Source organism: Babylonia areolata, chromosome 20 (assembly GCF_041734735.1).
Source record: "Babylonia areolata isolate BAREFJ2019XMU chromosome 20, ASM4173473v1, whole genome shotgun sequence".
Taxonomy (NCBI): Eukaryota; Metazoa; Mollusca; class Gastropoda; order Neogastropoda; family Buccinidae; genus Babylonia; species Babylonia areolata.
The window spans coordinates 45,195,589-45,208,724 of NC_134895.1; the positions used below are offsets into that span (position 1 = coordinate 45,195,589).

Below are 13,136 nucleotides of genomic sequence, written 5' to 3' on the forward strand. Positions count from 1 at the left end.
TACTGACTGAGTTGTCGCTTTTCATTTCTTTATATACTGATTACCACCGTTCACATCTTTATATGCTTGTTGAGTTGTCACTTTTCATTTCTTTATATACTGATTACCACTGTTCACATCTTTATATACTTGTTGAGTTGTCGCTTTTCATTTCTTTATATACTGACTGAGTGGTCATTTCACTTTATATACTGATTCAGTGGTCATTTTTCACCTATATATACTCATTAACACTTTTCACTTCTTTACATACTGAGTTAGTTGTCACTGTTCGCATCTTTGCATACTGATTGTCACTTTTCACTTCTTCATACACTGTTGAACACTTTTCACTTCTTTACATACTGAGTTATCACTTTGCACTTCTTTATAATACTGGTTGAGTTGTCGTTTTTCATTTCTTTATATACTATCACTTTTTCACTTCTTTACACTAATCATCATTTTTCACTTCTTTACATACTGGTTATCACTTTTCACACACTGATTTAGTTTGTCACTTTTTTTCTTTCTTTTTTTTTTAATTTATATTTTTATACATCTTTCATCTGTCTGCCCCGCCACCCACCACCCCCTTACCCCCTCACCCACCACCACCCCCACCCCCACCTCCCACTCCCACTCCCACTCCCACCCCTAACCCCACCGACAGAAAGACTGTCCAGACGGGCAGCTGACCGAGCAGAAGTTCATGGAGGTGTACTGTCAGTTCTTCCCTGAAGGCAAGCCGGACCAGTTTTGCCGGCACGTCTTCCGCTCCTTCGACAAGGACGGCAGCGGTTCCATCGAGTTCAAGGAGTTCCTGCTGGCCATCAACATCACCTCCAACAAGGTGGGTCCACCAAGTGTAGGGAGGGTGCGGGCGGGGGGGGGGGGGTGTGGGGGGTGTGGGGGGGGGGCATGTTGTGGAGGGAGGGGAAGGCAGTTGCAGGTGGGTGGCGGTGGTAATGGTGGTGGTGGTCCGGAATTGATATCATTATCACAAGGTTTACAAAAGATGTTAACGACAATGTTGAAGCCTTGCGAAAGTGTTTTCTTATTTTTCGGGGGCATGGTGAAATTACTGTTGATTTTTCGGCAAAAAAAAAAAGAGAGAGAAAAAGTGGTGTATGAAGCCAATGTAATGAGTGCCACCCATAAACCAGATGCATTCTTGCACTTGCTCATCTTTTTTTTTTCTTTTTTTTTCTTTTTAATTTACAATTAAAAACAACAACACAGTTGCGTTTTTTTTTTACAACTGAATAACTGTCAGTTCTAGGCTGAAACATCGAGTTTTCAAACGCAGTTTTTTCAAGCTGTACATGGTGCTAAAGTGCCCGAGACAGACGTCCGTGTGTTGACCGTATGCAGCCTTCAGAATTTGAATCATCTCTCGACTTTTTGACATTTCATGCAAACAGATATGCTTTAATAAAGTGTACCATCATTTTTTTTTGTTGTGAAATCTGCAGTACAGTCTGTTCCTTCGTTCTAACAGGGTCGTGATTTATAGAAAACTTAACTGTATATTTGTAGTTATTAATGTGTTGTGGTGTGTATTCATTGAGTGATGTATATTGATTATGTGATGTATTGAGTCTTCCTCTGTAAATATTTATTTGGGCACCTCGGTTTATCTCATCGGGCGCAATAGCCGAGTGCTTATAACGTTGGACTTTCAATGTGAGGGTCCCTGGTTCGAATCTCGGTAACGGCGACTGTGCCGATCTCCCAGGTCAACATATGTGCAGACCTACCAGTGCCTGAACCCCCTAACCCCGTTTCTGTGTATAGGCACGCAGAAGATCAAATATGCACGGTAAAGATCCTGTAATCCATGTCAGCGTTCGGTGGGTTATGGAAACAAGAGCATACCCAGCATGCACATCCCCGAAAACGGAATATGACTGCCTACATGGCGGGTTATATAAACAAAATGGTCATACACGTAAAATGTTACATGTCTGTCTGAGTGTGTCTGTGTGCGTGACTGAAACCTGATTGAATGGCACAGGAAACGAATGATGAGCACCCAAAGGCAGCCGTCAATCGGCTTTACCCAGGTAGACAGCCTGTTGTGCATAATTATGATCCTGTGTTTGTGAAGCGCTTAGAGCTTGGCGTTCGACCAAGGATAGGCGCTATATAAGTATCTATGTCATTCATTCTTCTCCTCCCTCAACCCCGTGAATAGTTTTTTGGGCACCTCGACTCGGGGTCTAGTGGATGGGATGATAAAAATCTCGGCCTGTGTATGAATGAGAATTAAACCCGTGGCCACTAGCCGAGCGCATTACCACCACTAGGCTATCCCCCTTCCCCCACTGTCTTATTCAAACTATTAAACGTTTTGTTGCACAAATTCCACCCAAACCAGGGTAACCCTGAAGACAAGTTGAAGTGGGCTTTCAACATGTATGACATAGATGGTAACGGGACCATCGAGAAGGGCGAGATGGAGTTGATTATCAAGGTGAGCTTTACTTTTTAAAACTCGTTTTATTCAGTTGAAAAGCATTATAGCGTAAGCAGTTACTATTCACTTGCCTTATTCTTTGATGTTTTTGGTTGTTGTTTGTTTGTTTTTTTCTTTTTAGAAAACACGCATCTGGTGAGCTGTACTTTTTTGTGCAGCATTGTTGTGTACAATGCAGCATCACAAACAGAAGTGGGTCAAAAAAATTTTGCTGCCAAAGCTTTCGCGTCTGAAACCAGTGTGACAGAAATCAGGGGTCTTCTGTTGACCTCGTGGCAAAGAGAACCCCCCTCTGTGGAGACCCTAAACACCACACCCTCTGCACGGTGTCCTTTTGTGGGGTCCACTCCAAGTAGAGGGCGTTCTTGAACCTGCTGCGAGGGCCTGCTTAGGTTGGTTAGTACTACCCACTGTGATGTGTCTTGCTGACAGCTCGATGAGCCCAACACTGACACATTGGTCAGAGCAACACCGTCATCACTGGTTGTCTGGGAAAGCTGGGTTCCACAGAACTTATCCACCGTTGAGCACGTGAAGCAAGTGTCACAAAAAGCGGGTTGTAGGAGTGGGATTGAACGAGCAGTTGGCAGACGCTCTTTATGTCCACTTGTTCCGGGATTCATTCACGGTTCAGTGGAGGTTGCATTGCTCGAGGGGATGAGTCTTGGACGTCTGTCCAGGTGGGAGATCCGTGTGTGTATCATGTATCTTTCTCCACCCTATCACAACCACCTCCCCCTTTTTTTCGCCCACTTTACCTTTTCCGCCACCATCCCTGTGTTTCTTCACCCCCCCCCTCCCACACACACACACCCCTACCCTCTATTTCTCCCCCTCCTGTAATAGCAGGTTAAAGTAACCCCCAACAACCTCGGCTCCCTATTCTGCGCCCCCCCCCCACCCCACCCCAAATCCTCTGTGCCCCTCCAACCTCCCCCTTTTTGATTACTCCACCACAATGGGGTATCACTTTGATTCTTAACTTGTATCTATTTTTATGCCACACACGAGCATACACATGCACTGTCTTTCACTCACTCCCACACACACGAAGAGAGAGAGAGAGAGAGAGCATATGTGAAGGTTCACATGTTTGCAGATACACAAGGTCGTCATACTAATTTCACCATTACCAGCCCCGTTGTATTGTGCAGGACAAAAAAATAAAAAATAAAATAAAATAAAATTTAAAAAAATCCCCACTAGTGGATAATGATGTTCTAGATTTATCCATGTCAATTTTACTCCCTGTCGGCCACCAAGCGATCTTCTACTGGCGAGCTTCCCTGACCATGCAGTGTGGTGTGAAAAAAAACGCGTTCGTTGGAATTGTGGCGCAATGCAGTTCGTCCTGGCCATTTGCCAGTATCGAGAGGAGTTCAGGTTTTTATCCCTGCACCTAATCGTTGTCAATTCAGATCTGTGTGACAGATACAGATCATTTGTGCTGTCCGTTCGAGGACGTTTTGGGAATGTTTACCACGGGGTTGTGCACAAGCATTACTGACCGGTGTGAAGTGAGTGCATGTTTTACCTCTCCATGCCCTTCACTGTCATGGACAAAAGGTTCTAACTTAGGCGAACGAACTCATGAGATTTCTGGTGACCAAATACACATGCATGCACACACTCTCAAGCACACCCCCACCATCACACACACGCACACACACACACACACACACACACACACACACACACACACACACACACACACACACATAGGGACTGAGAGACGTGTTATTTTCCATAGAAGAATCAATTGTTATTCATTGTTGTCGCTCTTGCAAGAAACATCCAACTGCTTCCTGGACATTTAAAACTGGATGACTCGAAATAAGTTACAATTGAACGCGGACAAAACTGAAGCAATGATCTTAGGAACTAAACAAAAACTGTCTTCCATCACAATTGACACAATCAAACTTGGCAGTACATCCATCCCTCTTTCCAGGTCAGCCAGGAACCTCGGTGTTGTCCTTGACAATACACTGTCCATGCAAAAATTTATCAGTCAGACATGTCAGTCCTGCTACTGTCAACTGCGGCGCATCAGTGCCGTCCGGAAATATCTGTCCACTGACGCAACATCTAGACTTGTCGTTTCTCTCATTCTCTCTCGCCTTGACTACTGTAACTCTCTATTGTCTGGTTTGTCTGCTTCATCCATTCAGTCCCTTCAGCGCATACAAAACTCTGCTGCCCGACTCGTCCTCAGAAAGAAAAGATCTGAGCACATCACTCCTCTTTTGCAACATCTCCACTGGCTCCCTGTCTCACACCGAATAAAGTACAAGATCAGCACTCTATGTTATAGATGTATTCACAAAACTGCCCCTTCCTATCTCTGCGACTGCTTTCACCTCTGCACTCCATCTCGCTCACTACGATCGGCTTCGGATCTACTCTGTTTACGCATACCCAGATTCAAACACTCGACTGTTGGCCGCCGTTCTTTCTCTGTCTCTGGACCTTGCAGTTGGAATGAACTTCCTCTTTCGCTTCGTCAAGTCTCCACACTCAGCTCTTTCAAGTCTGGCCTTAAAACCCACCTCTTCCCAAAATAGCCTCCCTTGTCTGCCTCTTCCTTGTCTTTAGTTTCTACAGTTTTAGAGTTTTGCATGCGTGTGAATGACTGGTGCGAAAGCGCTTTGATTTGTCTCTTCACAAGATTCAGCGCTATATAAATACCATTATTAATTATTAAAGAAAGTGCGAACACAGTAAACGGCTTTGTTAATCCAGGGTCCATGTATTATCGTACTATTTCCAATCATTTATCATTATAGAAAACTGGTTCTGAATGAAGATCTGTAATTGATTTGGGTTTTCATTCCCTACATGCCATAAAACTGTTTCCAAGGTAAGTTGAGAAAATAATAGGGAAAAAAAGAAAAAAAAAGGAAAGAAACAACCGAATAGAACGCTTACTTTGCTAGTGCCAGTGATTAGCACACAACCGTGAGAGATGGAGGCTTATGGTCCGGCGTTCCACTGTGCAGTGCCCCTACCACCATGGAAGCTTGTGGTGTGACGTTCCACCATACAGTTCCCCTACCACCCTGGAGTGGGGATGGAGGGTGGGCAGAAGGATAGGTTTAATGAAAGCCTGACAGATCGAGCAAGCGCATGTGTCCATATGCATTGAATCCTAAGACTTCAGACAATTTATTCAGTCTGCTTACTTCGTGACTAGGTTCTCATGGATGAGAACATAGCGTGAACGTGTGCTGTCATTGTAAATGGGAAAGGATGTCAGTAGGTCAGTAGGCTTTGGGTCTTGCCATAGATATTGAGTGGGGAAGGATAAGCATCTCAAGTGTGACGAAGGAATGATAGCACAGTGCGATAGGGTACAATAACATTTGGACAGTGGAAAATCATATTTGCAGTGAAAAGGCGACAGTATGCCAGTAGGTCTGCAGGCTTAGGGGCTTGGGGACTTTTACCACAGATATGGATTATAAGAAAGAAAAGTGTCTCAAGTGTCTGTGAACGTGTGGGTAAGAGCACAGTTCGATGGTGCAGAGCTGTATATTTGGGTGAAGGGGGTAGTGAAGTTAGCCAGCTTTAGAAGTGAGAACTTTGCTATGGATATATAATCCACGGAGGTGGGTTGAGTTTACCCTTTCAGAAGGCGCCGCATAAAAATTGCGACTGAGCGTGTGAGCCAGCTACTGGGTCGTCAGTTCGTGTTTAGCTTTGCTGGTGACCAGTCCTTTACATCACAGCTCCATCAGTTTATGCCCTGCTTGGCTGATGACCACTCACTGTCTTCACAGCTCCGTCAGTTCATGCCTGGCTTGTCTGTTGACCAGTGACTGTCTTCACAGCTCTGTCAGTTCATGCCTGGCTTGTCTGGTGACCAGTCACTGTCTTCACAGCTCTGTCAGTTCATGCCTGGCTTGTCTGGTGACCAGTGACTGTCTTCACAGCTCTGTCAGTTCGTGCCTGACATGGCTGGTGACTAGTCACTTACTGACGATAAGTATCTTGACAGCCTGTGGATGTACCAATCCTAAATCTGTGGTGTATCGATCACCAGAAACGTGTGGTGCCCTGGGGAAACGTTATTTCTTTATTGATCCCGTGCACACAATGTGAGGTTCACCTCAACAATGCCCGGTAGAACTTGGTAGTCATCAGCTGTGCTGAATGCATGGCAAAAAGAGAGAGAGAGAGAACTCAGATCTCAGAAATGTTTTAATGTACATCGGCCTTGGGCCACGATATAAAAGGAGGACTGGGTTCGGGAAGGGGACAAAACAAAGGTTTATTCCTGTGCATCCTGAGTGCTTAGGCATTGTTGACATTGAAAAGCACGCTTTAAATCAAACGCCCCTGCATACATAAGTATACAACACACACACGCACGCACGCACGCACACACACACACACACACACACACACACACACACACAGTGTAAGGCCATAGATGAGCAAAAACCTGTCAAAGGGCACAATGATAAACGCATCATAAATACGTGACTGAATCGAACGCTATTTTAAAATCTACGAATGCAACATATAGTTTTCTGCCCTTCTTACTCATGCATTTCTGTATAATTACATTGAGACTAAAAATTTGATCATCTGTAGAATATTTCGTTCTAAATCCTGCCTGGTTCTAGTTTCTCCGATATCAGTTTGTGTAAGTTTCTAACCACGAATATAATCTTGTGTTCAATATTGAAGAATGACATTTAGATAAGATGCTAAGCAATGATACTCCCCTGTAGTTATCTGCATTTACAGAATCTCCTTTCTTTTATGATGGTATTTTGATAGCTTTTGACCAGGCTTGTGGATAAACACCTTTATGAAAAATAGTATTGAATAGTTTAAGAGAGAGAGAGGGAGAGGGGTGGGGGGTGGTGGGGGGGGGGGGGGAGAAGAGACAAAAACAAAGAACGAAAGAAGGAAACAAAGAAGTTAGAAGGGAAAAAACAGAGAGGAAGGAAAAAAAGACAGGACAGACAGGGATCGTGACATTTCGGGTACAAAACAACGTGAGGGAACAGTGGTGCAGCAGGTCAAGTGTGACAGTCAGAAAACAGCTGTGCGCGCCTGATGTCGAACTGTTGTCAGTGTTCTTACCACCCCGCTACCTGCCCCGCCAGTTTTGTGCCAGCTGTTTGTCACCGTGTGCGACATCCCACTCTCCGCTTGTGCTGCACGTGCGGCCTTTGACATCACTGACACTGTCCGCTCCTTGCAATTTCTGTCTCCTGACGCTCCGTGTTTTATATTGGGTGATTTAATCATTGTAATTTAAGTCCATATTTACTCTTTTTTTTTAAACAGTATGTCACTTGTGCAACACGTAACAACCAGATTCTTGATCTCTGCTATGGAAAATTCCCCGTACGTACAGGTCAGTTCTTCTCCCACCTAACGGTACTTGAGACCACAATACCATTAACCTTCTAAACCGGACGGAACCAGTTATCAAGAAGAGTGTGAAAGTGTGGACGCCTGAGAGTGTGGATGAACTGAAAGGTTGTAATGAATGCACAGAATGGACTGTATTGCTTGAATCATGTGCCAGTGTGGGTGAAGCTACTGATGTTATATCATCGTATATATCTTTTTGTGAAGACATGATAATTCCTCAAAAACCTATCAGGATTTTTCCCAACAACAAGCCCTGGGTATCACAGTCTCTTAAGAAAACACTCAATGAAAAGAAAATAGCTTTTCAGAGCGGTGATGGAAGTCAACGTAAGAATGTACAAAAGAAACTGACAAAAGAAATAAACGAATCAAAGAAACTATACAAAGAAGAAGTTGAACGTCGTTTCCAAAACGGCAACATGGCAGATGCATGGAAAGGGTTGAAACTACTTTCTGGACAACACACAACACCAGTCTCTGCACCATGTATTGAGTATCTTAGAATTGGAGGGAGAAACACACACACACACACACACACACACACACACACACACACACCAAACAAAACAAAAAAACGCGCGCGCGCGCGCACATACACACACGCATATAACACACACACACACACACACACACACACACACACACAATGGCAAACTGCGTGGCGGATAATTTCCTAACCACCCGGGTCCTCATAACATAACGTAGAGAGCTCGTGCAGGTCACGTTGACCAAAGCATCATCTTTCCTGCTGGTGTGCTGTGGGTATCGATTTCATTTTGTGCCTCACCCCCCCCCCCCCCAACCCCCTCCCCCCGCCCCGCCCCCCGCACCACCCCCACCCCGCACCCCTCCCCCCAATCCTCCCCACCTCCCACCACGCCCACCGCCCCCCTTCACCCCATTACCCAACTCTCTCTCGATCCCCAATCCACCCGTCTATCAATCATGCAGAGAGTGTATGAGGCAGGTGTGCACGCGCATGCGTGCATTTGGAGTGGGCAAAGCGGTGTGGTAGATGAAATAATTCGCGGTTTTCTCGTATTCTCTGTCACGCCTTATTGCTCGTGTGTCGTCGTCATCTCTTGTTCACATAATTATTATTATTATTATTATTATTATTATTATTATTTCATGGGCTTTCTCCCAGGTCGAGTGGAGGTGCAGTGGACTCTTTCAGGATGCTTGTCATTTCTTTGCTGGAAATGTCCTCTTTTCTGTCACTCTCTTTAATTGATCTTGGCCTTTCGCTTTTCTCGCTGATGTCTATTTTATTTCTGTCTTTCCTGTTTTCTTTCTTTCTTATTTTGTTGGTCAGTTCATCCGTTGTTATTGTGGGTTTTTTTGTTGTTGTTGTTGTTTTTAAGAAGCCTTGCACATTTTGTTGTTGCTGTTGTTGTTTATTTCTATTATGTAGAGCTTGATAATTACCATAGTGTCTATAGTGTTTATTTTTTTTGTTTGTTTGTTGTTGTTGCTGTTGTTTGTTTCGGTTGTTTTTGTTTGTTTGTTTGTTTCTGTTGGTGTGGGTTTTTTTTTTGTTGTTGTTTTGTGGGGTTTTTTGTTTTGTTTTTTTTTGCTTTAACTCACTCAGTACGGCCAGTCCTCTCTTCTCCTCTACACAGACCCCTCGGATGTCCAGTGGGTGTCTGAATGACCCAACCTTTAGCTTTCCGTCGTCAGAATTGTGGTATTCTTTGTCAACATTCACGTCTTCAGTATAAGAGCCTTCCGCTTGCAATATTTTGTATTTTGATGATGGTAATTGGGGTAAAACGCTGTTAACGTCGTCTCTTTCGCCGTTCGTATGGAAAGAGTTAAGGAACAGGCCCGAACGTTTTTGTGAAGCCTGTTTATAATAACTTAGAGCGTTCTGACGATTTGGCAGTGTGGTTCTGAAAATGGTTGATGGGCACAACTTAGTTGAGCAACACTTGCTGTCATGTGCCATTGCAGGGTGTTATGGGGGAGGGTTGGTGCGTATCCGAGATGGGTTGGAGATAAGCTGCTGCTTTCCCGTTGCTGCTGTTATTGTTGTTCTTACTTAACCCTTTCGCCGCCAAACTCGCATTTATGCACAGGCGTGGTAGAGGACCCATGTCACTGAAAGCTGACCATTCATTGGTCTGTTATCCATGAACCGACTGCTCTTAATGTTTGGTGGTAGGATAGGCCATATTTTCTATACATCGCAGGGGGACTCCCCAACCATTCTTAGCCACTGTCTTTTCTATGTTTATACCACAAGGGAATTTTGTACTCTAAATTGACTGGCGGTGAAAGGGTTAACGATGTTGATCTGAGGCGTCTATTGCTCACCGAGCTATCACAGCGATGTGGTCTTTTGGTATTTTTTAACCCTTCTTTTTTTTTCTTCTTTTTTTTTATAATCGTTCTCAGCCTGCATAGGCTGCAAATCGTTTCCTGGGACATTTATAAATATGTCTGCAACCGTTATGAAGCTGTTTTAGCAGTCATGCCCCATTTTCCAGCCGTGTGTGCATGTTTGGTAAGACATTGTTCCCACAATCCATCCACCCACCGCAACGCTAACGTGGATAACTTGATCTTAAACGCTTGAACTTGATCTACCGTTAGCCCGTGCAAACACACACACACACACACACACACACACACACACACATACACACACCATAACACAGTGCAACAACACCAAATGTGGCGTGGAGAAAGAATGATGGAGGAAAAGGGTGGGAGGGAAGGAAGATGGTGCGGGGAGTGGGGGGGGGAGGAGAGGGGGGACGTCTGTAAAGGGGAGAGGGGAAGGAGGAATTATAAGGGTGTTCCTGTATTGGGAGGAGTTGTTCATGTTTCAACAGCTGTGCCACTTGTTTTCAATGAAAGATTGTAGAGCGCATTTCATGTTGTTGTGTATTCAACCAATGGAAAACATCAATGTGGTGGTGGGGGGCGAGGGGGGGGAGGTTGGGGGTCTGAAAAACAGAACACTAACCGAACATTTCACAACTAAACTAAGACTGAGTGATATGTCGCACCGTCGATGGTAAACACATTTTTTATCATGGTTAGCTGTGGATCACTCCTCTCTGGATGTGTACGTGTGCGTGTGTGTGTGTGTGTACGTGTGTGTGTGTACGTGTGTGTGTGCGTGTGTGCGCGCGCCCGTGAGCACTCGCGAAAGTCTTTCTCATGATATCATAGTCAGGTCGACATTGAAGAGAACAATGAAAGTGGAACGTATTGTGATAACAGCAACAACAGACGGTACGATGATGATTGATGATGATGGTGATGTTGCAGGCCATCTACGACATGCTGGGCACCGCCGTGGTAAAGCCGGAGGATAAGGAAACGCCGAAGGATCGCACCGCCAGGATCTTCGACAAGATGGACAGCAACAACGACGGCGTGTTGACCAGGGAGGAGTTCATCCACGGCTGCCTCAACGACCAGTGTCTCTACGAGATGCTGACGGCAGACGCAGGGTCACCCGAGGACCTAGAGGTTTATGCGCCAGAACCGGTGGAGCCACCACAATGTCAATCAAAACCAGTGGAAGAGACAAGAATCAGTAGACGAGAACAAGAACCAGGACCGGCAGGCCCCAAAGAGTAGGGGAGTGTGGACTTCTAATAGGCCCTGGCTTGGAACGAGGGCCGTGTTTGATTTGTTTTTTATGTGTGTGGTTTTTTGCCGAAGTAGCAAAAGCTGTGATAAAGTGGACTTGAAGCGCAGCCTCACTCGTATGTTTTTAGTGGCCCCGAGGAATGCCTCCTGAAGAACTTTTGCATTCCTTAGGTCATGAGATCGTGAAGCCCAAATGTTGAAGAAGTAAAGACCTGCACAGTCCTGGGTGTAAAAATAATGGGCCCTGTGCATCGCCTTGCCTAACAACTTGTCTTGCTGGCTTTGGTCCTGGGGCCGTTTCAGCGTGAAAGTGACTCGGTCTCGATCCCTGTTGTCCTGCTGGTCATGGCTGGTGCTGTACCTGCCTGCCCCTCTCTGTCTCTTTGTGTGTGTGTGTGTGTGTGTGTGTGTGTGTGTGAGTGTGTAGTTCTAAACGGAAACAACTGGACGTCTGCTCATGCGTTGATGTGGTCTAATTGTCAGTTTATTCTTTGGGAGAATTATTGAGATTGAGAGAGATTGCCTGCTGGGCAGTGTTCACCAGTTATAAGGTGCAGCATGATTTGATTTGTACCCATCGAGATCGCCACTGGTTTTGGAAAGGACCATAACCACCACGCCAGTGACCCACCCGACAAGGTCCCGGGAGTCTCTCTTGTGAGAATGACATGACATTCGTTTTGAGGGAACCACAGGCTTCCTGAAACGCTGTTCACTGGATATTTCAGCACCATCACCACCCATCATCCAGGACCTGTCCCCCTTGTGCCCCTCACACACGGAGAAAAAATGTTCAAATCTGGGATACCCAAATACTTTCGTGGCATGACAAAGTGTGGAGTTGGCCAGATGTTTAGAAAACCAACATGAATCTGATGCGTCCAGCTCGGAGTGAAAACTGGGCGCTAAAACCATCGACTGCAGAAAGAAAATCATTTCTGTATTCCATCCAGTGTTTGGTGATACGCTTGGACTGTTGACGGAGAGAAGAGATTACCTACGCCTGTGATATCACCAACCCATCGAATCAAACTGGATCACAAAATGGAAGGTTGAGAACTGGAGGACGAACGAGGAGTAGACGATATCCAGAAGGCGGCAAGTCTTCCCCTTGGATTCAGCCCACATTGTAGAGAGAGAGATCGACACCACCATCCTGTGACCATTGTGCAGTTCCATCAGTTTTACATTCATTCATCTCTGCACAGAGCTCACAGAAAGAAGTGAGAGAAGAAAAAGAAAACTTCACATGGAATAATGAATGCGATGCATCCAAGTATTAGGGGGTTGACGTTCAGTGACAGATCTCATCTCCCTGGCAACAGTCTTGTTTTGGATGAGGCTCCTCTTCACCCGGCATTAGGCATGCTCTCCATCGTTATCTGCCTGGGGATCAGTGTATTGAATGACTCCAGTGCTGGATCTTATTTCATTTTGTTGTTGTTTTGTTTTTTCTTTACCATACTTACCTGCCCGTGTGATGAGAGACGAATTTATATGCAGCGCTCTTTTCCTTTTGCGTGGGGAACATAGGATAATTGAACCCCTCTCTCTCTCTCTCTCTCCGACTTCAGAGCAGATGTTCCTATACCCCAGGTCCACAGTGTGACTGACTGAACAAGTTGCGTGCTCGGTCTGTACCACTGGACTGCTGAGTTGGTTAGAGTCTTGACTGACTCTT

At 45.2% G+C, this 13,136-nt stretch overlaps 1 protein-coding gene across 1 annotated transcript in view; it reads left to right on the plus strand.

Moving 5' to 3' along the window:
• Positions 1-11,443, plus strand: part of LOC143295069 (neuronal calcium sensor 2-like) — a 13,696-nt gene extending 2,253 nt beyond the window's left edge. The window contains exons 2-4 of the mRNA XM_076606629.1: positions 653-832; positions 2,360-2,455; positions 11,129-11,443. Of these exons, the coding sequence (XP_076462744.1) occupies positions 653-832; positions 2,360-2,455; positions 11,129-11,443 (591 nt within the window). The remainder of the gene's footprint in view (positions 1-652; positions 833-2,359; positions 2,456-11,128) is intronic.
• The last annotated feature ends 1,693 nt before the right edge of the window (positions 11,444-13,136 follow it).